Below are 25,679 nucleotides of genomic sequence, written 5' to 3'. Positions count from 1 at the left end.
CTGTGTCCAGCTGGCCTGGCATGTCGGGCTCTGTGGGCTGAGGGGGGTTCCCTGGGGAAGGGGTGGGTGCGGGATGTGAGGTGGAGGGCTCGGGGCCTATCACTCCTGAAACACCTTTGCCTGGGCTGTGCCATCTGTCCACAACACCCTCCCCTTACGTTTTCACGGCTGCCTCACCCCCTCCTCAATGTTGGCTGAGGTAAAAACCAGTCCCCTGGGACTAATGGTAGGGGCCTGGTGGGGCCAGAAAGGGAAACTGAGGCAGGGCTGCTCGGAGAAGAGGCTTCATGGTGCAGTGGGGGCGATGGGCACACCACCTCCAAACAACCCATCCCGGGTGATCAGAGCTGTGATGGGGGAAGGGGGGTGCCAGGGCTGCCCAGGAGGGAGCACTGGACCTAGACTGTGGGCAGGGGGCAGGGTGAGGAAGGGTATCCGGGCAGAAGGAACAGCCCGGGCGAAGCCGGGACGGGACGGAGGCCTGGTCATGGTTTCCATCCGGCTGGAGCTAAGCAGGCAGGGAAGCCGGTGAGGAGGAGGTGGTGGGACTGGCCGGCCTCCTGAGTGGCCCCCAAGCCTCTGATCCCACTGGCCCCGCTGCCCCAGCACTCTCTCCCTGCATGAGCTCAAGAACTCCGTGGCATGCTCTGGGGGCAAAGGGCCATGGTGGGGTGGGGGGAGGATCTCCTACCTGCTCCCTTGGTCACGACCACCTTGGGTTTGCTGCGAGCACCATCACCTTTCATGGTGTAGGCGGCTACCGTGATGGAGTAGGCGGTCTCAGGCTGCAGGTTTGTGATGACCATCTCCTGCAGGGAGGGATGGGGGTCAGCGATGCAACTGGGGTTCAGACCGGCCCTGCCCAACCCCCTCCCAGGGCTGGGGTCAAGCAAGGTGGACGTGGGGCCTGGTCTGCAGGCAGAGGCGTGCATCCGAGCTCATGCACAGACCCCAACACACCGCACGTCCATGCGAAGACGGGCACACGAAGCCTCACACTCCATCGCCTTCCACCTGGACCAGCGCTGTCCCCTCTGCCTCCCATCCCCTGGCACCCGCCCTTGCCCCCAGTCCATCCTCCCCGCAGAGGCCACCACAGGGCGCCATGAGCACCCCAGTCAGGTCCCACCCTGCTCTGCCCACAGCCCTCCAGGGCTCCCACCTCCCTGAGGTAGAAGCCCAAGTGGTTCACTACCTGCCCCTACCTCCTCCCGCTCTCCCCCTCGCTCGCTCATTCTGCTCCAGCCACCGGGCCTCCTCACTGCTCCAATATTCCAGGCACACTCCCACCCCAGGGCCTTTGCATGGGCTGTGCCCTCTGCCTCCACTACACCTGCTGGTATGCTGGAGATTCCCTCTACCAGGCCAGAGAGCCAACATTAAATTCCCAGGAATTTTGCAAGCCAGTATTAAACATAGCCATTATCAGAAAGTAAATTATATAAACATACTGATAAGTGAGAACAAAGGTAATAAAAACTCAAAACCCACCCTCTGATAATTGTCTTACTACATTTCCCTGTAATCGATGCTCTGGAAGTGATTCTGTCTAGTGTCTGAGGCAGAAAGCTACAGGGTGATGAGCTACTGCACATCCCACAGGGCACTCGAAATTGACACGGTGGGAGAATTTCCATCCCAGAAAGGGGGAGAAAGCTACAGATCAGGACTGCCCACCCCCCAGCCCAGAGAGCTCATCAGTAAACCTTTACACCACCGTCTAGACGCCGCCCCAGCCCGAGCCATCACTAGACACTACAGTTGACCTTGGACAACGTGGGGGCCAGGGGCGCCGACCCCCGTGCAGTTGAAAATCTGCATAGAACTTCAGACGTCCCCAAAAACTCAACTATTAGCCTCCTGTTGACCACAAGTCTTACCAATAACATAATTGACAAATACATAGTTTGCACGTTATACGTGTTAGATTCCGTATTCTTATGGTAAAGCAGCTAAAGAAAACAAAGAGGTGGTCACGAGGAAGAGAAAGTACATTTACAACACCGTCCTGCGTTTCTCAAAAGTAAATGGGCAGGTAAGTGGACCTCCGCAGTTCAAACCCGTGCCGTCCAAGGGCCAAGTGTATTTGTGTCTTGTTCCAATCAGCTGTCCTCTCCCACCCTGGACTATGACCCCCAGGAGGGTGGGCTCAGGTCTGTCCTCAGGAAATTACGGCTTGTCCCACAAATGTCCAAGCCACCCAAGCTTGCACACATTTCGGCATCTGCTCTCACAGTTGCATGTGTGCCCAGGTCCCCACGCATGCACACCCACAAACACGGTCCAGCATGCCTGGGGGCTGGGAGGGTGGGCCCAGGTCAGGAGCATGAGGAGGGGAACAGGGAGGCACGAAGAGAGGGTCTCCTGCCCCTGAGCCTCACGTTCAGTCCCTCCCAGGGTCTTGGTGGGCGGGAAGGGCTGAGCTGGAGCCCTTGGTGGGAACTCACCCCTCCAGCCAGGGGTAGGGAAAAGGCAAAACCTATGTGAGTGGGTGAGTGGGGCTGGTGTCAGTTTAACATCAGACTTGGGGGGGGCATCTGGGTGGCTCAGCTGTTTAGTGTCTGCCTTCGGCTCAGGTCATGATCCCAGGGTCCTGGGATCGAGCCCCACGTCAGGCTCCTTGCTCAGTGGGGAAGCCTGCTTCTCCCTCTCCCACTCCCCCTGCTTGTGTGCCCTCTCTCGCTGTCTCTCTCTGTCAAAAAATAAATAAAAATCTTTAAAAACAACAACAACAACAATAAAAAAAAAACATCAGACTTGGGGCTCTCAGAAGAACCGCCCCTCTGTGTTAGGGCAGGAAGACAGCCCCGGGAGAGGCAGCCACTTGCCCAAAGTGCCACACAGCCATGCCGACTGGTTCAGGGCCTCCCGAGAAAGCTGGGGTGGGGGGGTGGGAGTGATGGACACAGTCCTGCAGGCCTCCTTCCCCACCTACCCCAGGGCCCACTGGCCCTCTCACCACTCAAGGGCCACAATGAAATGGCTGCTTTGGCCAGAGAGAGAAGCTTCGAGGTCACAGAAGGCTGAGACAGGTGATAAAAGGGTCTGGTCTGGAAAGTGGCCTAGTTTGGATCTGCCAGGCCTGGGTCCAACAGGGGAGGTTGTGGGGTGCAGGGATGGGCTGGAGCTGCAGAAAAATCTTGAGCAAAGGTGTGGCGGTGAAAATCGTGGCCAGAGCAAGGCTGACAGCTGGGCAGGAGGAGCACCGTGTGAGCCGGGTGGGCCGAGGGCCCATCCAAGTTAAGAGGGCTAATGTATATCCTCCGGGTCCAGGACCCCAGCAGGGCTCCTATGTCCATTTGCCTGATTGAAAACTGAGGCTACAAGCTCAAGTAACCAGTAGGCATCTGGGGCCCAGGGGAGAAGATCCTCTTACAAGAGACGTGCGGGGGGGTGGGGGTGGGGGGGGGTGTCACATCACTGCACGGCCCGTGGGAGAACACTGCAATGGCCGGGCAGGGCTGCTACTTACATATTCGGCTGTGTCGTCCATCTCCCACTGAGCGTGGGAAGAGGCGGCAGGGGAGAGAGGAGTAGGTGAGCAGGTGGCCAGAGAGAGAGAGAGAGAAGCAGGGAGAAGGCAGGAGCGCAGGGTCTGGGTGCCGCCCCGCCCACCCGGAGCCCCGCCCACCCAGGCCCCGCCCCGGAACCCCGCCCACCTGGGCATCGGCCAGCATGATGTCCTTGATGCGCGGTGGCCCGCGGGCCTCGGCGCCCTCCATGCGTACGTAGTGGACCTGGTAGCCGCGGATCTGGCCGTGTTGCCGGCCGGGCGCGGGCGAGCGCCACAGCACGCGGATGGCCGTGGCGTTGAGCGCCTCCGCCTCCACCTTCCGCGGCGGCGCGCTGGGCACTGGCGGGGGCAGGGGAGGGGCGGGCAGGGCCGTTACTGGGACGCCTGGCCCTGCCCCCGGGCAGCAGCGCTGCCCGATGCCAGGGTGCCAAGTGGCTGCCGGTTAACTTGGTGGTCTGAGCGCTCACCACCAGCCGGGAGGGCATGCCTCCTTCATGGCTCCCACAAGCCCAGGGGGGAGGGGGCCCGATTGTGTGCCCCATTTACAGATGGTCAACTGAAGCCCCCGAGAGCCTAAGCCACCTGCCCAGGGCCACATGACACGAGTGGGCCCTGCACGCCCCGCTCCACGGTCATTACCCACCTGCCTCCATCCTAACAGCATACCTTCTGGGCAGGGGCTCTTATTCCCATCTTATGGGTGGGGAAACAGGCCCGAGAGTCGGGCCCTCGATCGCATGGTTAGTAAGAAGCAAAGTCCGGGTCTGAACCCAGGCAGTCCAGCCGCATGCTCCCATGCATCCCAGTATGCGGCCAGCCCCACGGATCACAGCTCTTCCTACCCAGCCACACCGCACAGTCTGGCATGAACAACTGCTCCATCTCTTCCCCACTCTTCCGGCCCAATGTGGGGCCGCTGACCGGACCTTTCAAGGCCATGGCTCGGAAAGCAAGCCGGGTTCCCAAGGCCAAGGAATCGCAGTTTTGTTGGAGAAGCTGCTCGCCTTCATTTCTCCCCACGCCCCAGCTTCTACCAACCGACTCCAGACCAGAGCCTCACCTCACTTTGCAGCTCAAAACTTTCTAGCTGGAAAGTCAGCCAACAGTGGGGAGGCTGACACCGCAGAAACTGGCCATTGCTACAAATCGGGCTCTGTGCCCCAGAAGCTGGTTGTTAAACCTCACCAGCGCGCTGCAGCCCACCTACTTGCCAGATAGGATGGCTCGGACCAAGGACGCTGCAGATCCCGGCTTATCCCCAGAGTCTAAAACCTAGGTTTCTGGGGGTCAAGGACCCTACGTTTGTTGCAAGTGCTGCTGGCCGTTTCCCACACTGTTTCCATTCCTTCCACCATTGGACCAAAACATATACAGGGCTGCCAGCTTAAGTTCCCAGGCACAAGGCTCGGGAGAAAACACTGCCCAGAAGGTCTAGGATGGAGCATTCCAGGATCAAGGAGCCCAGGATTCCATGGGAAGGCTGCTTGCTTCATGTCTCGCCCTCAAGACTGTGGCTTCTACCTTTTGACCACCAGCCAGCCCTGTTTTGCAGAGCCAGAAGGTGCTGAGGCGCGGGGCGGGCTGGGGCCTGCGGGGTCCCCGGCTGGGGCCGGTGCTTACCGTCCTCGTCGGTGCGGATGACCACGGGCGAGCTCTCGGGCCCTGGTCCCACCTCTGTGTGAGCGACAGTCGTGATGCGGTACTCGGTCCACTTGTCCAGCGCCTCCAGCAGGATCTGAGTGGTGGTCGGGGGGATGCCGTTCACCTCCTTGGGTTGTGGATCCTCCGAGCCCAGCGGTCGGTAGCGGACGCTATAGCTCACCAGGGCCCCGTTGTGCGTTTCCGGCGGCGGTGGGCGCCAACTTACCAAAATGGCCGTGGAGCGCGTGCTGACACATTTAACGTCTTGAGGGGGGGCTGACGGTTCTATTGGAGGGGGGAGAACGTGGGGGCGGGGAGGGGAGGCGGGATGGGCAGGGGAGGGGACGGGGAAACAAAAGATGGGAAAGAGAAAATAAAACAGAAGATGATAACAAACAAAACAGAACCAAACCAAAGAGAAAGTCGAACCCAAAAGAAGTGGGTGTCAACCAAAGGTGAGATGGACGGGTGGGGGTGGGGCCGGGAGGGCTGGCCAAGAACACTGCGCTCAGCGCCTGCGGCTGCACCTGCTGGGCACGTAGGAGGCCCTGCGGAATAGCGGTAACATCCCCGTTCATAAGGCACCTATCATGCGCTAGGCACGGTGCTGGGGCATCACAGAGTACCAGTAAAAGCATCTCTTTATCGAACCCCTACTATGTGCCAGGCACCACGCCAAGGGCGTCACTGAAGACCAGTAATTGGACTTATTTATTGAACACCTACTGTATGCCAGGCCCTGTGCCAGAGGAAGAGCGAAAGCTCCATCAGGCACCTACTGTGTGTCAGGCACCATGCCAGGAAATTGCAATAAAAGCCCCATTTATCAGGCACCTACTGTGTGCAAGGCATAGCGCTGAGTTTTTTATAGGATAACAGTAAATGCATTTATTGGCTGAACACCTACTGTGTGCCAGGGGAGTGGCACTGCCAGGGTAAAAGCAGTAGAAGTCCCATTTATTGGGCACCTGCTGTGTGCTAGACACAGTGTAAGAGTTGCACAAGTTAACGGTAAAAGCATCTATGTACTGAACACCTGTTCTTTGAGGGGCCCCGGAGGCCACCCCATGGCTTACTTCAACTTAGGACCACCCTCTCAGCCTCACTTGGAAGACAAAATAATGCCCGTGTCTTGAGCACCTCCTGTTTGCCAATTAGCATGCCAAGGGCTCTGTATGGTAATAATACAAGTGCCTGTTGGCCGGGCACCTCCTGGGCTGGTCCCAGGCTCAGGACTTTACAGATGGTACAGCCCCGATTAGCACCTACTGTGTGCCAAGGTTTTTACAGATCATAGTTCCTCTGGCACCACACTAAGGCCATCGTGGATGGTGGCCAACTCTTATTTATTGAGCGCCTACCAAGGGCTGGGCATCAATAGCCCTCCAAAGATAAAAACGGCAGTTGCCATTTACACGGAACCTACTCCATGCCAGGCCCTTTATCAGATAACAGTAACAGTCCCCACGTAATGAGGACCTACTACGTACCAGGCCCTGTGCTAGAGGCCTTACTGAAAAAACAGCAACCGTCCCTACCTACTAAACACCTACTATGTGTTAGGCACTGTGCTAAGGGCCTTGTAGAACATTAATAGCCCTCGCTTCTTATGCACCTACTGTGTACCAAGGTCTGTGCTAAGGGCCTTCTATATAAATGGTAACAGGTTTCACTTCTTGAGCACCTACTGTTTGCACACCCAGTGCCAAAGGCTTTGCAGATAACAAGGTCACGTTTTGAGCAAAACCTGAATACTCGAAACCACACTAGGACCTGTCAGACGGACAATGGCTCTTATCTGAGCACCTACTATGTGCTCAGAGCCAGGCCAACCTCCTTCAAGAAAGCGCCACTTATTGAGCACTTACTGTATGCCAGCCATTCTGTCAAGGCCTTCACGGAACAATACTCATCGTCCCCGTGTTTGGGGCATCCACTGTGCATGGGGCACCAGGGAATGCTTGTTATAAACGACTAATGGCTTTCATTCATGGGTGCCAATTATGTGCCTCGCACCATGCCAATCCGTGCTTAGATTTAAAAGAGCATTTAGGACACACCTGTTGTGTGCCAGGCAGCGTGCTAAGGGCTTTGTTAAATAACAATGATAGTTCGCACGTATTAAGCACCTACGGTGTGTGTTAAGGGCTTTATGGGAATAACATTAAGTCCCCATCTGCTCAGTACCTACTATGAGGCTGTATTAAGGCCATTCCTGGTAATAAACCTCAGAGTCTCTGCATCGCATCTTCTGCACACCCCATACCCTAAGCCCTTTACGCTCAAAATGTGTCCCCCGATGACACATCATTTAATTCTCAAGACGCATAAATGGCCAGAACTATCACCCCTCCAGCCTCATTCCATGTTACACGTGGGGAAATCAGTTTGAAAGCCCAGCTGCCTGATTTTCTATGATCATCGGTCATGTACCTACTGGGTGCCAGACCCCACCTACCCTGGGTGCCTTTTGCATATCACCTCACACTTCACAGATGAAGAAACTGAGGCCGGAAACAGCAAAGTTGCCTTGCCAAGGGCATGTGGCGAGAGCCAGGATTTGAACCCAGACTCAACTGTTGTCCAGGGGCTGTCCTGAGTTGAGAATGGGGACTCAAGACCTCAACCTCAGGCCAGCTGAGGACGGCTGGAGCCACACTACTTCGACGGCCCATGGCTCCAGAATTTGCCTTGCCTGCAGGGAGGCCCAGAGAGACCACTGGCGTTGCTTCATGTCAGGGCACAGAGAACGTTCACTGAGCACGTGTTTAGACAGTACTTGTCTCGTGCATACCCCATGCCGGGGCCACCCAGAGAAGAAAAAGAGGCTGCTATCCTGAAAGACACCAGACTACCAGATACCTCAGAGGCCTCTCCAATGGCTTATTTCAAATAGAATGACCCTCTGGCCTCACTAAAGCGAAATGCCGGCGTCCCCTCTCCTGATACCAGACACTTGGGGCCCTCTCCGCCCATTTCTTGACCAGCCACCCCAACCAAAAGTGCCTGGGGGAATCAGGCAGGAGGGGGAAAACCAACCAAAGAATGTGCCGGAAGGAATGGATTCGCTGAGAAAGAGGGAGGAAAAATAAAATCAAAACCATAATAAAATAAGAAACAACGGTGATGGTGATGATGATGAGAAAAACCATAATAAAAGAAAGAAAGACTCCTTCCAGAAAACTCCCAGTCTGGTTACCTACCTTCCACTCTTCAACTGCTAACTTATAAGACTTTCTTACGAGGGAGGGAGTGGCCGAGTGCTGAGCTATAAGGCCAGACCGAGCTCTGGGTGGGTCTCTGGATGCAAGCGGGCCCAAGCCCTGCTCCGGCCCCCAGTGTGGGCACGCCGCAGTTCCAGACTGGTGCCGACGAGGCGGGAAGGTGAGACGGTGTGGGGAGACCCACGGCTGAGTGGTCTGGCCTCCACCTACCCTTGAGTTCAGCCTAAGAAGCCTGCAGTCCCCAGGGGGATATGCCTGGCCCTGAGTCTTGCTGCCAGTTCTCTCGGGCCCCACCCGTCTTGGCGCGAGAAGTGGGGAGTCCCTTCTCCCCCACTCCCTGTCCTGGGCCGCCCCGGAGGTTCGAGTGGCTGGGCCAAAGCCGCTTTCTTGACGACCATGGAGGCCGCCTCCTTCACAATCCGGCCCAACCTGCGTGACGTCTTGGGGGATGGGAGGAAGGTGTGACGGACCCACGGACAGGCGTGGTGGGCAGGTAGTTCCAGATTCCCCATTTCTGGGCAGTCGTGGCTCTTGACCGTGGAGTAGAAAGCTGGGGGGGCGGTGCTCAATTTGGGCTCTGGACTCTGCAGCCCAGAGCTCCTGGAGCACAGGCTGGGGAGCACGCAGGGTGGGCCGTTTTTGTGAACCTGCTTGAGACCAGCGCGTACTCACCTTCGCGGCACCTGTGCCAGTCTCTCTCACGTGGCCGCCCAAGCCACAGGACACCCTCACTGATCGCCTCACGCACAAACACGCCCAGACGCCTGGGAGCTGCAGAGCGCTCGGCTCGGCGCAAGGGAGTAGGGAGGAGGGAAGGGGGCTGGGGGTGGCAGGGGGGCTGCGTCTCCGAGGCCCCTGATCCCAGCGGCTCAGACACCCAGGCCCAAGCTGCCATCACTGGCCACTGACCGGTGACCCCCTGTGTGCACACACCGGGGGGAGGGGGGGGACTTGAAGGTCTGAACACCGAGGCTGCTTCCGGAACAAGGCCTGGGGTGGTGCACCGTGACTGACTGAGAAGGGGGAAGGGAGGGGAAGGGGGCCACGGCGGCGGAAGCCATGCCGGGCCAGGGTGAGCGCAGAAGAGGGGCAGAGAGAGGAGGGGAGGCAGGGAGACAGCAGGATCAGGGGCCTGCCTAGGCCCTGAGCTCAGAGCAGGCAAGGAGGGCAGTGGTAGGGGCCACAGCGTGGCCTAGAGCCAGCTGCCGGGTGCAGTGTTCTGGCCAAAAGGTGACTTGCCTGTGACAGGGAGGCAGGGCAGGCCCGGCAAAGAGCTCCAGGGATTCAAGAGCCTATCCTGGGGCCTGCACCCGCCTCCCCGTCTGCTCCTGCCCCTGGCAATGGGGGACCTTGTCTGGGGGGGCAGGGCCATCTGGGGAGGTGGCTGGTCTCTGTGCGCTGTGCTCTCTGGGAATGACGGGGTGTGATCTGGGACAGCCTCACATAGCCGCCCCCCCCCGCCCCCCCATGCCTAGGATCAGGCACAGCGTGGCTGTTCCATGAGCCTCAGGAACAGGACGGGGAGCAGGGGGAGGAGAGAGAAGGTGCAGTGGAAACGTGTCCCCGACCTAGGGGGCGAACCTCGGGCCCCCCCCGCCCAGGGCTCCAGGCCCAGGGAAGCCGGGGGGAAGCAGGGCCTGCGGGAACCCCCAGCGCAGCTCAGGGGGGCACGTCCGAGGCCAGGCGCCCCCCCCACCCCCGCTGCGGCGGCGCGGCCAGGGTCAGTGTGCGCTGGGGCCCCCCCCGCAGGGAAGAGTGGGCTCCGCGAGACACCTACTGGACTGCAGTGTGCGCTGCCGCACCACCGGGGTGAAAGCGCCCAGGCCCTGCGGAGAGCGGGCCGCCAGGCGGAAGGCGTACTCCGTGTTGGGCTTGAGGTCGTCCACCACGAATGCCGTGGCCGGGTCGAAGGTCCTCCCCACCTGGGGGCGGGGCGGGGGGGTAGGTGGAGACAGAGAGGCGGAGACAGAGAGACAGAGACACGGAGATTGTGAAAAAGACACAAAAAGGGCAGAAGAGACAAACGGAGACACAGAGACAGAGACACGGGAGAGATGGAGAGATGCGCAATCCACCGGTGGCCAAGCGCAGGGGGAAGAGAGACATCCGGGCACCAAGTCAGTGAGACCTGAGGGCGCGCCGCCCCGCCCCCCCCCGCTGCCCCCCCCCCCCGTCCCGCGGACCGCCACCCCCCCCGTCCGGCGCCCCCCGACCCCGTACCTCTCTGCCGTGGTCGCCCTCCCGGAACAGGAGCTCGTACTTGATGATGCTCTCCTGCCGCGGGGGGCTCCACGAGAGCCCGATGCTTGTCTCGGACTTGGCCTCGGCCCTGAAGTTCATGGGCTGGCCAGGCACTGTGGGGGAGGGGGAGAGGAGGAGAAATGGGGGTGGCCGGGGAGGGGTCCACTCCACATGGGGTGCCCAACCCACCAGGTGTCCCCATTCTCCCAAAAAAGAGCCCCATGAAGCTCAGCGCTGCCCTGGGGGTAAGGCTGCCTGTTCCCCGACGCTCCTGGAATGTTCTCCACTGTTCTCATTTCTCTTCTTTTCCCGGGGGGGCCCCTTGCCACCCCTTGTTGTCAGGGGGCCCACCTCAATCCCCCCACCCTCTCTGCTTCCTCCAAATTAAATGGCAGAGCGACTGTGGGGGTTACGTTTCAAAACACCAGTTCCCCATCCTGTGTGTGCTCTCTAGCAGCACAGTTCTGACCCTGTCCTTTCGTTTGGGCAGCTGCTGAGTCTTCTTGGCTTTGAGGTTCTGAAGCCTGAGGCCGACGGGAAAGGACGGGAAACCCGGAGAGCTGGGGCCCCACACACCTAAATGCCCCACCCCCACTCTGCCCCTCGACCTGAGCCGGCAGGCCAGCCCGCTGCCTTTGGGCAGAAGCGCTTTCCCTTTATAATTTCAAAGGAGGTGGCATCAATCTCTCCGATGAGAACGGAGAGCAGGGCTTCTCAAACTCAGACACAGCTGCCGGGATCTGTCTGGATGTCCAGTCACAGCCCCGTGGGCTTGCCAAATCGAATTTCCCAAGAGAAGACAGAAACGTGGGTTTTCTGGGACAACTTCCTGCGTTTGAAATGCTAGCACGAAAATATTTTAAAGCACCATGCAGGATGAACAAACCATTTTGTGGCTTCCAGGCAAGATCAGCTAGCTGCGTGCTACGAGATACATGACTGCCCCCCACCCCCCCGGCCCCGCCGCCTCCTCCTGTTTCCACGAACCCGAATCCTGCTGTCCCACAGAAGCCGCACCGCCCACGGGCAGCTCACCTCCCTGCTGCGTCTTGACCTGGATGGGGTCCGAGAGGGGCCCGTCGCCCACGGAGGTGAAGGCCAGCACGCGCACGGTATACGTCTCATCCTCCAGCAGGCTGCCCACGGTGGTCAGCAGGCTGTCATCCACGTTGTGCTTCTGCCAGTTGCCCACGGGGTGCTCGGGCTCCATGGTGTAGTAGATCCGGTAGCCCCGGATCAGGCCGTTGGGCTCCACGGGCTCCTCCCACTGGATGATCATGGTAGTGGCGCTCAGCATGCGGGCCTGCACGTTCCGGGGTGCGCTAGCTGGGGCCTGTTCGCCCGTGCGGGTGACCACTGACTCACTGGGGGGCCCCTGGCCGATGGAGTTGACAGCGGACACCCAGATCTCATACTCCGAGTTGGGGCTCAGGCCACCGATGCTATAACGCGTCGTGGTGATGTCCTCTTTGATCTGGTAGGGCCCATCCTGGCTCTTGGATTTATATTCGATGACATAGTAGGACACGGGGTCTGGGTTGCCGGAGTCCCATGTGATGGTGATGCTGGTGGCTGTGTTCTCTGTCACCACGGGAGTCCCCGGGGCTTTGGGGAGAGCTGTGGGTGGGAGGGAGGGTCACATGTCAGGCACACTGGCTGCAGACCCCGGAGGCTCTGTGACTTTCAGCTACACGACCACTGCCCTCGCTGAGCCTTGACTTCCTTGGCAGTGACCACAGGCCTAATGACCCCCGTCCCATCATCTATAGCAGGGTGCGGCAAACTATGGCCTGAGGACCAGCACCTGTTTTTGTAAACAAAGTTTTATTGGAACACAGCAGTGCCTGCGTATTGCAGATGGCTGCTTCTGGCAGAGCTGGGGGGGGGGGCGGTGTCGCAGAGACTAGACGGCCCGTAAAGCTGAAAACGGGTGACTTAAAAAAAAAAACAACAACAAACCACTCCTTAAGAAAAATATTTACCCTTGAGAATCTGAGAGGTCTGTCCCTCTCTGTGGTCCACTCTGCTCAGCCACACTGTGTGTTCCCATGTAACACCTGCTGTTCCCTGTACCTGAAATGCTCCCATCTCCAGAGGGCCACATGGCCAGCTCCTTCTCATTCCTTAAAGCTTCCCACACACCACCCTGGCTAGAGGCGCCCTTGCCCAGCGCTTAGCAGGGACCAGAGTCTTGTTCACAGCTGTCCCTAGCACTTGGAGAATCGTGACTTTCTCTCCCACTAGTCCCAAGTTCTTACGCCACAGAGGCCCCAGGAGAAGTTCGATCCCTCTGCAAAACGACCAACCAACCAGCTGGAGCTGACACTTTTTATGGCCCGAGGGCAGGGCTTGGCAAACTGCTTGAAAAGGGCCCCACAGTAACTATTTTCAGCTTTGTAGGCCAGAGAGTCTTCGTTGAGACTACTCAGCTCTGCCCCTGCAGCCCAAAAGCTGCCACACACAAGACATGGGGGAATGGGTGTGGCTCATCTATGTGCCAATAAAACTTTATTTAGAAAAACTAGAGGAGGGCCAGATCCAGCCTGCAGGTTATAGTTTGCAGGCCCCTGTTCTAAAGCTAGAAAAATATTTGGGGGCACCTTCCTCTGAATCTCACCACAAACCTGAGACGTCAGGAGAATTTATAGTCCTCCATCCTGGCCCCATCTCTCTGAGTCTGGACAGTCCATTTCCTTCCCTTAGAAGTGTTCTCCATCTTCTCTGGCTCATTCCTGTTCAACTTTTTTTTTTTTTTTTAAAGATTTTATTTTTACTTATTTGAGAGAGAGAGAGAATGAGAGATAGAGAGCACGAGAGGGAAGAGGGTCAGAGGGAGAAGCAGACTCCCCGCTGAGCAGGGAGCCCGATGTGGGACTCGATCCCGGGACTCCAGGACCATGACCTGAGCCGAAGGCAGTCGCTTAACCGACTGAGCCACCCAGGCGCCCTCCTGTTCAACTTTTAATCTTTCTCTGACCTAACTTTCCTCGGATGTGCGACCTTTACTCTGGGGGTCTGAACAGTGCCACGGGACCCCCGTCACAATCCCAATCAGGCTGTATCACAGCTGCCTGGCTATGCGGGTGTTTCCCACGCTGGACTCTAAGCTTGGCAGAACGAGACCATGCCCTCACTCCAAAGGGCTGGGCCCAGAATAACATGTAACCAATAATCCCCGTTCACAAAACAACTGTCCCCTTTGCAGCCATGAATGACCAAAGCCAGAATGGAAACTCGGAGCTTTTCCACCTGTACCCCTCAACCTGTGCCCCCCAGGAGAGGGGTGTCAAGAGATGACCTGCCTTTCTGGGCCCCATGGGCCCCGCTTACATTTCACTGTGATCTGGGCCACGGCCTCGATGACGCCCAGGCTGGACATGGCCACGCACGTGTAGTTGGCGGAGTCCTTGACGTCTGTGAGCTCCAGCACGTTCCGACCCACAGGCATGTCGTCTTCAGGCGTCAGGTCTTCAGCCCCCTGCATCCACTTGACGTAGGGCATGGGCGAGCCCACGGCCACGCAGGTGATGTTCACGTTGCCACCTGGCATGATCTCGTGGCTCATGGGCAAGATGGAGAATCGTGGAGCCACACGGCGGACTGGGGGTGGGCGGCGGCGGGTGGGGGGAGGGGTGCGGGGTGCGGGGTGGGGAGACGGGATGCAGAGGGGAAAAAGAAAGAAAAGCAGGAAGAAAGAAAGAAAGAAAGGAAGGAAAGAAAGAAAAACAGAAAAAAAAAGTGGAAAACAATTTAAATATAAACAGGGCTGTTTTCTTCCCCCCAGCTGAAAATTTTTTTTCTTCCAAATGAAAAGAAAACAAACAAAAAAAAAAAATTAAAAAATCAAATTCCAACACAAAGAAACCAAAACTTCAAAGTAAGGTACTTCACAAACAATATAGAGAGAGATATATCGATATATAATAAAAAGAGACATGAAGCATTATTTCGTAGCAACAGGGTTTCAAGAGACCAGAGTGGCTGGTCACAGCACAGTTACAAACACAAAAATTTATCAGCTGTTTCTCATCTTTGCTGACAGACGTGGCTTCAGGGAGCAGCCCCTCCGCCCGCTCTCCCAAGTGGGGAGCTTCAGAAGACTCTGGGTGCAGGTGTGTGGGGGGCGTGGCTCTGGGGAAGTCGGGACGGGGAGCGGGGAGGTCACGGAACCCGCCGGCCCCAGGAGGCAGAGGGGACCAGGACCTCGGCCCCCGACCCCCGTCCCCTCCGGAGACTCAGGGGCCCTGCCCACTTCCCGGGGGGCCCTCGAGGAAAAGATGAGAAACTCTAATGAAATTTTTGTGGTTTTGGGGTTGAGAAACCCTTCTAAAAGCTTCTGTCGGATCTGACAAGTTTCCATTGATAGATGCAGCTCTCAGAGTCACAAACAGCATGCAAAATAGGTTGGCTGAGAGAAAGAGAGAAAGAGAGAGAGAGGGGGGGAGAAGGCGGGACCGAGAGAGAGAGGTAATGCAAGGGAAGAGGCCTGGGTTTCAGGGGCCTTCAGTGCACGCTCGTGGGTGCCACAGAAGAGAGAGGAGCTGTGGGAGAGAGAACAGGAAGACAGGCCCAGAGAGAGGGGGGCAAAGACAGAGGAGGAGGGAGGAGGGGGCCCACTTCAATGCTGCGTATTAATTCTAGCGGATGTGACCCAATGTGACACATCACATTGTCACATCACAGCCCTGGCAGAATCATAAGTAGGATATTAATTAATAATAATAATAATAATAATAAAACAAGGGAATGAGCTTGAACGTTGAGAAAACAGGGACATGTTCTGTGCGTTTCTCAGCGGGGAAGCAGGTGCAGCCTTCTGTCCCAATCTCGCAGACCGTGAAGGCAGCAGGATGCGTTTCGGGGGCTCCATTTTCGGAAGGCGGACAGGTTTCGGGGGCGGGGGGGCGGACGCTAATGGCACCTGAACTTCCAAAAGGCGTGGCTGCCCCACAGGAGATGTTTCACTGCAGCGGGCGGGACCTGGGATGACCTAGTAGATCCTTTGAGCCAGAAAGAGGGTATCCCTGGCTAAAACCCTGGGGCCTCGTGGGTCCCCAGGTTTGGATGGGTCAAGGAGTCTTGTCTCGAACTACAGAGATGACAGACTGGAGACTCAACAAGGCTCAAGAGGGCCACAAAATGACTTTGGGCACCCCGACCTGCCTTTGATTCCACACGCTACTGGTGGTGGGGGGGGTGGCTGTCGGGGGTCTGGCTTGCCTTACAGAGGAGGGGGGCTCCAGGGGAGAAAGGGAAGCAAGGCCGGGAAGCCCGCTCTTCCAGCCTGGCTTCTAAACTGGAAATCCCAACCCCTGCTCCCTGAATCCAGATGGCCAGAGGCAAAGAGGAGGGGGGCAGCTCCACGGGGCTGGGGGGGGCAGGGCAAAGAAGCGGCAGCCCTTCAGAAAAGGAAGCCCCACGAAAAGTCCAGTGTCACGTCGGAGACGGGATGGAGGAAGTGAAAGGTATCACTGGAGGGGAGGAGTGGGGTGCGGGCGAGGGGAGACAGGGGGGCCATGCAGACAGACTGGGGGTGAGGGGCGGGGCCGGGCACTGGGATGGGGGGCGGCTTTCTGACAGGGCTGGGTGGAGGGTGGGGGGGGGTCGGGGGAGAATGGGGTCCGGCCGGCCAGCGGACGCGGTCCAGGCCAGCCGCCGGCATCCACAGCGAGGCACAAGTGGGATGCCCGACGCTGCGTTGTCATGGAAACAGAACACGATGGGGGATGAGCGTGGGGGAGCTAATTAATCAAAGACAGAAAACGGCATCGACGTCCAAAACCAAACCAGGAGGAACAAATGAAAAAACAAAGCGGAAAAAAATAAAAAAAAGGAAAAATCCCAAAAAAACACAACCAAACAAAAATCCCCTCCGAAACAAAACACCCAAAAGCAAAAAGGAAAAAAAAACAAAAACAAAACAAAACAAAAAGACATGGAATGTGTGGGGCTGAAAATCGGGGTCTGAAAAGGAGGAGGGCTGTGACTTCCCCAGGGAGGTGCCCCCCCCCCCGCCCGCGGCAGAACACAGGGTCTGGCCTCCCCACCCAGCACTCGAGAACCCCGGCTGCGGGTTCGAGGTGGCCACGGAGGTGAGATCCTCACAGAAGAACCACCTTCGGGGCAAACCAGCCCAGCCCCGCTTCTCGGGGACACCCTGCCCCTGGCTGAGGGCTGGATGAACAGCCCTTGTCTCAGACACACTGAGCACACAGCAAGGTAATTCCTCACGAGCTCGGAGTCTCACAGAGAACCTCTCTAGGCAGAGGCGGGAGCGATGACGTAGTGGAATAAGACCCGTGGGCCTTGGGAAGGTCCCTCAGGTGCCTCGATTTCTTCATCTGTGAAATGGGGATATTTGGGGACATGTTCAGAAGGCCATTAGGTTGACTGAGGCAGTACCCAGCACACAGAAGGTACTCAGCCTGGGCATGGGGCCAGTGAAGTTTCCTTCTGGCCTCCCAGGGTTGGGGGGTGGGGGAAGATCAGCTAGATTCTCTACCTTAAGGGAGTTTGGGATGAATTAGTTAAAAAGGAAACAGAATTTCAGGAGAATCCCCACGTCCCTTTATCTCTTCCAACTTGGTGCGGCAAATATCTGTACTGCCCATTTTGTGGATGAGGCAGCGGAGGCTCAGAGATGTGATAGGGCTAGCTGGAAGACACCAAGGAAGTGGTGGGGCCAGAGCTCAAAGCCAGGACTGCCTGGTCCCTGCCTCTCGGGTAAAGCGAGTCTTCTCTCACCACGGCAAGTAGCAAGAATTACAGCCAAGTGTCTCTTCTTGGCACCTGGCTCTTTCAAACTCATGTGTCTTTACCTTCTGGGGACAACAAAGAGGGCCAAAGTACCCCATCACCTATATATACCTATCAACTGAATAATAATCAGTGACCACCAGTTGAATGCTATCCAGCAGTCATTATAACAAATGTCCAGAAGCCATTAGGAAGATGCCTATACAGAAAGGGATTATTGGAATATCAAAGGGAATAAGTGCTAGCTTTAGGACTGAAAGGTTAAATATGAGCCAAATTTATCCCTGTGTAATAAGGCTCAACATCTTGCCCCAGAGAGCCCATTCACATCTGAACTTAAAATAATTCTCCTTGGGGAGATCTGGAAGATACCTCCAACTTTTTCAGAGGCGGGGACAAGCATCTATCTTGAATACGTAAAAAGCCTGCAGTATAGGATTGTTAATTATAAGTCAGTTAAATGTGGAAGGGCATTTATCAACAACAGTAATTTTAGTGCTCACAATCCTGAACATGGCCAGCAGCCATCAGTTAAATGGATCTGCCAATATGCTGTAAACGCCGACAGCTGAGAAACTTTGCCTACCTGCTTTCTCATTCGCTTCATCTGCTTCTAAGGGTGTGCTGTAGGAAGAGGGCTGGTTTGCCACAAGTTTGGGGAGGATCATGCCCATCAGCACTAGGTGGCTCAGAACCCCCTGCGGAGTCTCATTAGGCCTCCGGGCAACCTCCCAGCCAGCAAGGGCGGGTGGCTGACGCTGTGTTCTGCCCAGTTTGGTGCTGACACCCACCCACGACATCTTTCCACCCCTGGCTGCAAGCTTGAGGTGCGGGTTAGAAAGTAAGGTGGGCACAGAGCCCACAGGACGGAGTGGCCCCGCGGGACCCCCGCCCCCAATTACCGACCTGAATGGAGGGTCCAGGCAGGTTATAAGGGGACCACACCAGCCTTGGTCCTCAGCACGCTCCAGCTGGCTCTCGTTTCCAGCTCTTCTCGTCACCGAGTAGCCGGGGGTCCCAGCGGGGAGGACCCGCATGGGTGAGGGGGTCAGGAGGGTGGGCGGTGGGGGGTGGCGGGTTGGGGGGGGTGGGTCGCTTCAAACCCCGATTCACATGGAAAAACAACTCAAAAACCGTCAAAGCAACCGGGAGACGACCCCTCCCCCAGGCAGGAAGAGGCAGAAACTCAAAAACCAAAAGGGGGAGGGGTTCAGGGGAGAAAGGGTGGGGAAGGTTGAGGGAAAACTCAAAAGTGAGGTGATCTGGTTGAAGCACTAGGTAGGGAACTCGACAGTGTCAGACATCTCAACGATTCGGCAAGCCACAGCTCCAAGGGAGGGAGGGGGGAGCTCTGCCTGGCATTTTGGGGTAAGAGGAGCTGCTGGGTGCTCCTCCAGACTCCAAAATGAGGATGCGGGTGGGGAGAGGAGGGGGGGGAGAGATGCCAATAAGTTCTGCAGCCCCCACGGGCCCACTGAAGCTTAGATTACACCTGTCCAGGGAAGGGAGGGGGCGGTCCGAGCCTGAGTCCAAGGCCTGGTTCTCAGCCCCTCTGTTGAACCCCAGCCAGTGGCCCAGGGAGGGGTGGTACTGCCCCGTGGCCTGCCTTGGGCATCTTCCGGTTCCTGCCCCCTTTCTACCATCCTGCCTCCTCCCTCCCACCGACGGCTCCCTCTGCCATCGAGAGAGCGTGCATGGCCTGGAGGGACCTGGCTGAAGCCCGGCCCACCGGCCAACCAGCGGCCTTGGCAAGTTGTTAGCATTTTTAGCTGGATGTTCTGCTGCACTATCGATACTGATTTTATTTGCCTTTTTTGGTACCCTCTCTCTTGCCCCCCCTTTTGTTTTTTTTGGTTCTAGCAGAAAATGGGATGACATCTTGCCAATCGAATAACTTCCTTGCCACACCCCCCCCCCCCCCCCGCTGTGGCCGCCAGAGACGTGGGGCTTTCCAAATGACAAGGTGTAATCTAATATTCCCCTCACTTCCCCCCCGCCCAGCCCCAGAACAGAGGAAACAGCAATGCAAAGGGTGTGAGGCAGGCAGCAGGCGAGAGGTTCTAGAGCTCAGTGTTCCTGCAGAATGCCCCCTCCCTGCCGCCCCACCCTGGAGCCCCCTCTCCCCTTGGGATGAGGGTGGGATGAGAAGGGCTGGGTCCTTGTCAGGGTCATGTCAGGGGCCTTGGGGGCAGGGCAGGGAGAGGCACGGCCAGGCGTGATCAGCAGGAACTGGGGGGGCTCACCAACACACCCCAGTGCAAATCTTTCTGGAGATACAGGAGGTTGGGGGGGGTGGATTCCAGGCCCAATATTTGTATCTAATCCTGTTTGGGGCTGGGGGTGGAAGTAAGGAAAACACCTAGAAGTCAGACCCACCAATTTGACATGGCTTGGTGCCAGAGGTTTTAATTTTAAAAAACCATCTGTCCCATAAAAATCCCACGCCATGGTTTGATCTGCAAAAGCCTGGGGACAGGACACAGAGAGTTCTGGGGAGCACCCAGAAATCGGGGCAATATAGACCCACCACTGGCATCGGGCATCGAGTCCTGTTCCTGAGCTCAAGATTCGAGACCTGTCACTGAAGTATCCCAGCCCCATCTGACCTCCTCCCAAACCCTAAAGGTATCCTGAGTCCCTGGAAGGTGGACCGCTCTTCCCCATGCCTCCAGCTCACTCCAAGTTCTCCCCGCAAGCCCTCACACCATCAGGCGGGTGGTGCACCATTTAACTGGGTCCCGCGCACCATGGGTTGATGACGCTTTGTCAAATGTCAAGTGGTGAAGGCGCCACCTTTAGCCACCAAAGCGAGACCGGAAAGCCTTACAATGTTAAAGAGACAAACAAGAAAATTAACAGCCAGGGAGAATGTAATCTGATCACCTTCCCACCTTGTCAAAAGCCGGAGCTGCATCTTCCCCAGGGGAGTTCTGGGACTGGGAATGCCAGATGTATTAAAAAGTGGGCTCAGTTTGGACGTTGGCCCTTTGCATCTCAGAGAGATCCGTTTCAAGAGGAGAAGGGCCCCGTCTGAATATCCCGTCCCCTGAACCTCCCAGGGGCAGCAGAAGCTGGTGTTGGGGAATTAAAGGAGTCCAGCTGGGGGTAGGGACTCCTGGCAGCCTGCCCTAGCAACAATGTAAATGCTTGTAGCTTTCAGGGTGGAACGTGCCAGGTGGTCCCCTCTTCTGGTGGACTGGGGCTGTTCTGCAAGGGTAGCTCAGCGCCCAAGCTGGGCCCGTTGTTTTTTGTTTTTTTGTGTTTTTTTTGCCTGTTCGGACTCCGTGGCCACCAAACTCCCTGGCAGAGTGACAGGAGGAAAGATGAAAGATGTGGCTCTAGGGCGGCCACTGATCTCACAGGAATTGGGTCGGAACCAGGAGAAAATGAAATCATGGGATGGGTTCAGAAAAAGCACCAGCGAAAAACGAGATCTGAGCACGTGAGTTCACTTCTGCCCTACAGTTCTTTTCAAAGCAGTTTGCCATAGCCATCTTTTTCCAACGGTGGATCTGCGAAGTACATAATGGGCCAGATGAGGTCCCCAAAGAAGGGAAGTGTTCGCTTGAACTCTTTCCTTCCCCACTCTACAACAATCCCACTAGGTGATCTCTTCTATGCCGGGCACTAACACAGGGCACTTGAGCAGTAATTAGCTCAATGGAATCCTCCCAACTCCCCTGTGAGCTTGAGCAGGGATGACCCTTCTTGTGCAGATGAGGAAATGGGACCCCAAGGGATCAGGTGACTAGCCCAAGGTCACACAGCCAGAGAGGGGCAGTGGCAGGGTTTGAATCCAGGTGGGCCGGAGTCCAAGACCTTGAGCCACTTCTCAGCTCTAATTCACTGGGACCCAGCTTTGGTGGAGGGGCTGGGAGAACCTCTCCTCTACTTTCTGGAGCTCCTCTGCAGGTCGGCCTGGCAGCTCTCACCCTGGGCTAAAAAGGAGACAGGAGAAAGCAATCTCCTCTTACTGCATCTAAAGTCCTCTTGCCAACTTGGCCCCGGACTTCCCAATAACTGGGAAATTAGGGAAGGGAGTTGAGGGAAAAGAGGGTAAAAACGGTGGCCCCAACAAGCTGGCCTCTTCTCTCAACTCCCACCTATGTTGGATAGTCAGCCGAGGGTCCAGGGGCTAGAAACCTAAATGAATTTTTTTATTTGGGGTTGGAGTAGTATTCTCAAGGGCTTGACTTCCTTCAGGGAGGGAGAAGATGGGAGCGTGCATCTCTGAATCTCTGAAGGTTTGCAGGAGTGAGAGAGACACTTTGGTGGGGGGGAGGGTGGAGACAGAGAGAGACAGAGACAGAGAGAGGGAGAGAGGGAGAGAGGGGGGGAGAGAGAGAGAGAGAGGCAGGCAGTGGGAGAGCTGGGGAGGCAGAGAGAGAGGGGGGAGAGGCTATGTCCAAAGTTCCCCTGGGTTTTCTCCAGAATTCCACAGTTCTGATGCTTAGGTACTCAGAAAGTGACCATGCTGTGTTGCTGGACAAGATACCTGTGACTGGGCCCAGAGCAGGTGAGGGGGTGGAGGGAACAGCCAACATCGCCTGGGAGGCGGAGGCATAGCACTGTAGGGCGGGCTAAACTGCCTGCGTATTTCTTCCAAAGTCGGTCATGCTATGTTTTCTGACAGGGAGTTTTGTATTTGTACCCAGCCAGGATGCCAAAGTCATCACACCAGCTGCCATCTTGAGCGCTGCCTATGTGCCAAGCATGCGTCATTTCGGGAGGCTGATCCAAGGTAAGGTAGCCACTTCCCCCATTTGGACTGCTGCTCTAGTGAACAAGAACTCGAAATGCTGGTTGTTGCCCGTTTAGCTGCACTTCAAATGCCTGTTTTCTGGGTCGTTTGGGAGAGTGGGAGGTGGTCTCATGCTGAGGCAGAAAGACAGGAACATGCCTGCTTACGCCCCCCTCCAACATGGCTGTGCTGTGGGGCTGAGGCACCACCTCTGGGGAAAAGGGGCCTGGCTGGCGAGGCCAGGCAAATGGGGCTGCTCTCCCCCACACCCCCCACCATCTGTCTATGTCACCTCCCTTGTGCCTTTGAGCCTGGGCGGTCACTTTCTGCCCCAGCATCCCAGCTGTGGGACCCCTACCGCCCTCCTGGATGGTAGCTGGGACAGGAACACTGGCTTTTAAATCACAATGCGTTTGGAGAACAACCACAGAACAGCTCAGCCCAAGAAACCGAAAGCAAATAGCACGGAAACAAGAGACAGAACCAAAGACGAAACGCTTTGGGGTAGAAGGGGACCAGGGTGAACGGGGATGAGAGGGGGGAAAAAAAAACGAACTGATCGGTTTTTTCCCCCCCAAAACAAAACCAAACCAAAATAATTAGTAATAATAATTAAATAAAAGAAAGAAAGAAATACGAAGGAAACCAAAGGAGAAAAACAGAACAGGAGACGAGAAACACTCCAACAGAAGGCGCTGGGAATTCACCAAACCAAACCGACAAGAGTGGCATGCAGAGAAATTTTTACATTCTCCCGGCATGCATCAGGCCCAAGTTACCATGACGACGAGGAGTGCAAAAAACTTAGCAACAACATTACCAACGGATGCATAGAGGCGACCACAATGCAAGCATCGCATGTGTGCGGCCGGCCCTAGGCCGGGCTGGGCGCGGCTGAAATTTTCGTGTCTTTCTGGGTTTTTGCTCTCACTTGGCGGTTTTTTTGTTTTGTTTTGTTTTGTTCGCTTTGTGCTTACTATTCGTATTCCATCATTTATTTATTTATTAGTTCTTTCGCTCTTATTTTCCGTGTGTGTGTCTGAGTGTGCGCGTGTGCATGTCCATGTGCGTGTCGTGTGTGTGCGTGTCACTTTCAGAATGTAAAAATGTGGGTAAAGAAAGTAAAAAAGAAAAAAACACACCAACCTTCTCGAAGCTCTGAGGGATGTAAAGGGGGTTTGATGCAGAACACAATGACATGGGGAGAAGAGAAAAAATAGGGGAGATACAGAGAGTAAAAAGAGGACTTCCCAAGGCTAAAAGCTGCAATAGTTTGTTGTTTTTTTTTTCTTTAAACCAAAAAAAAAAAAATTAAAATTAAAAAAAAAAAAGAAAAGCAATGGCCTTTTTTCTTTTCTTGACATATTACATTCGTCTTCCACGTTTCTTTTTTTTTTTTTTTTTTTAATTCATTTCTGGAGTGTCTGAGACCCAGGCAAAGATTGGGAGGCTGGACCCCCAAAAGATCAGAGGCTCATGCTGGGGACCCCACTCCAGGGGGCTGAGGACATGGGGGTCCCCTTCCCTCGTTGCACCCTTGCTAGAGGCCTCCCCCCGACCCCATGCCTGCTGTCCGCGCTCTCTCCTTGAACCCTGCCAGACTTACAAACCCCCATCCCAGATGTTTGCGGAGAAATAAGCAGATTAGACGAAGACCAGTCAGCTGGAGTGCTGGACGCGCTATAACTCACCAGAGGTGCCGTGGCAGCGGATCGGTGTGTGCCCCCTGCCCACCCTCACACCCACGTCCCCCTTCCCTCCCTCCACGCGGCCTCCTCCTCAGAGACAGGATGTCAAACCCAAGGTGCAGAACCAAGGAGCTGCTTCGGGGCCGGTGGGGCTGTGCTTGGTGGGGACCAAGCGGGGAGGGTCTGTGGGGGAGGGAGGAACTGCCCCGCCTCCCGGCTGGAGAACAGCGGGGGCTTGGTGCCTCGCGTGGGGGAAACTGAGGCCCGGGGAAGTGTGGGTGCAGTCAAGTACACAGAGCCAATCAGGGCAGCCCTAGGGCTTGAAGGGGGCCCTGTTTCCTGGCAGCAGAGGCTGTTTCTACCCCGAATCTGATCAGACACAGCCACTGGGAGGCGGGAGAGGGAGGAGAGCAAATGGAGGAGGAGGAGGCAGATTAAAATTTCTGGAAGAACTGAAGAGAACCAACACAGGGATAAGAGGGGTCAACCCTGGCCTCTGGGGACAAGGGAGCCCCCCGGCGCCTCTGAGGGGACATCAAGGGACCGAGAAGGAAGTCTGTGTAGACGCTCCCCAGGGCCACCTTGGGGGGTGGGGGTGGGGGGGCCCTGGGGCAAGGACCCGGGCTTCCGGGCATGACGCGGAGCGACAAGCCTCGCTGGCGTGCCGTGCCTGCCGCGGCCCGACGGGGTGCCAAGCCCCAGGCCTGCGTGCCTGCTGTGGCCCCGGCCTCGCTTGGGCCAACACGCGTCCTTTCCTGAGGGCGACTAGGAGACAAAGAGCACCAGGCTCTGGGACAGCCGAAGGTGCAGGGGCCGGCGGGGGGCGGCCTCAAAGACCCCTCCCCAGCTCTCAGATTGAGGGTGCTGGGGGTGGGTGAAGCAGGGAGCTACGAGAGGCCACGGAGTCTGGAGAAGCAAAGCAAGCACACAGCAAGGGTGGGGGGCACGGCACGACACACCACAGAAGCCGACTCGGGTGGGCGGGTGGGCGGGCAGGGCGGGGCAGAGGCCTGCAGGCTCCCCCAGCCCTGTGGGCCCAAGACTGACCCCATTGGCCCTGCCCCGTTCCCTCCTGCCTCCCCCACCAAGTCCTGCAGCCCATGGGGTGTCTGTCACAGGCATGGGGGTGGAGGGTGTAAGCAGCCCCCATCTTAGAGGTAAAGAAACTGAGGTCCAGAGAAGGATGCCGCCTCACCCAAGGTCCTGCTGTGAGCAGGGGGGTGGGGGGGCCCTCCTGCTCGGGTCTGCAGGGAACAGGGGAGCCCAGAGGCTGTGAGCCCAAGGAGGAAGGGGGAACAAGATAGGACGGGTCCCTGCCTTCGACCTGGATACGGCGTTCCCTACCTCGCACGTAGAGGTTGGCGGGTGAGGAATAGCGCACGCCAGCGCTGTTGGTAGCCACGCACTCATATTTGCCTTGGTCCGTCTCCTCGCTGCTCTCGATCTGCAGGGCCCCTGCGGGGAGAGGGGAGAAAGCCTGGCCAGTCAGGGAGGGTCTGGGCCTGGGCTGGGTGGGCTGTCCCAGAGCCCCGTTCCGCCTGCCTCTTGTCCTGTCTGGGCCAGAGAGAGGCAGACAAAAGAGAGGAGTTAGTCTAGAAACCCTGGCTGGGCTGGGGTGGGGGGGACTCCCTGGCTCGTCTCCCCCCGCCCTAATCCAAGTCTAGCCCCAAACCAGCCTAAACACACTGCATTTCCTCTGCAAAAGTCCTCCATTCTCACTGGGAAATCCAGTGGATGTCTGGCTGGTGCTTCAGAAATGACCGCCAGGTTTAACTACAGAGCCAGAGAGGTATGTGCCAGAGGGGTGTTTGCAAAAACACCGAGTGATGCTCTCTAGGCAATGGGCATTCATAACCCACAGCAGTCATCTGCGA

The 25,679-nt window shown here is 56.9% G+C and overlaps 1 protein-coding gene across 1 annotated transcript in view; it reads right to left on the bottom strand.

Annotated features, from left to right (window-relative positions):
* The window catches only part of PTPRS (protein tyrosine phosphatase receptor type S), a 98,338-nt gene that overhangs the window by 17,265 nt on the left and 55,394 nt on the right, over positions 1-25,679 (bottom strand). Inside the window, exons 6-14 of the mRNA XM_073887232.1 lie at positions 25,138-25,260; positions 13,951-14,220; positions 11,656-12,237; positions 10,600-10,733; positions 10,157-10,301; positions 5,135-5,440; positions 3,660-3,853; positions 3,473-3,499; positions 692-809 (exon numbers count right to left, since the gene is read on the bottom strand). Of these exons, the coding sequence (XP_073743333.1) occupies positions 692-809; positions 3,473-3,499; positions 3,660-3,853; positions 5,135-5,440; positions 10,157-10,301; positions 10,600-10,733; positions 11,656-12,237; positions 13,951-14,220; positions 25,138-25,260 (1,899 nt within the window). The remainder of the gene's footprint in view (positions 1-691; positions 810-3,472; positions 3,500-3,659; positions 3,854-5,134; positions 5,441-10,156; positions 10,302-10,599; positions 10,734-11,655; positions 12,238-13,950; positions 14,221-25,137; positions 25,261-25,679) is intronic.

The sequence above is a fragment of the Callorhinus ursinus genome, unplaced genomic scaffold (genome assembly GCF_003265705.2).
Source record: "Callorhinus ursinus isolate GAN/ISIS: 27379988/994484 unplaced genomic scaffold, GSC_fseal_2.0 scaffold77, whole genome shotgun sequence".
Classification (NCBI taxonomy): domain Eukaryota; kingdom Metazoa; phylum Chordata; class Mammalia; order Carnivora; family Otariidae; genus Callorhinus; species Callorhinus ursinus.
Note: the sequence above shows the minus strand (reverse complement) of the source record. Positions and strands in the feature narration are given on the sequence as shown.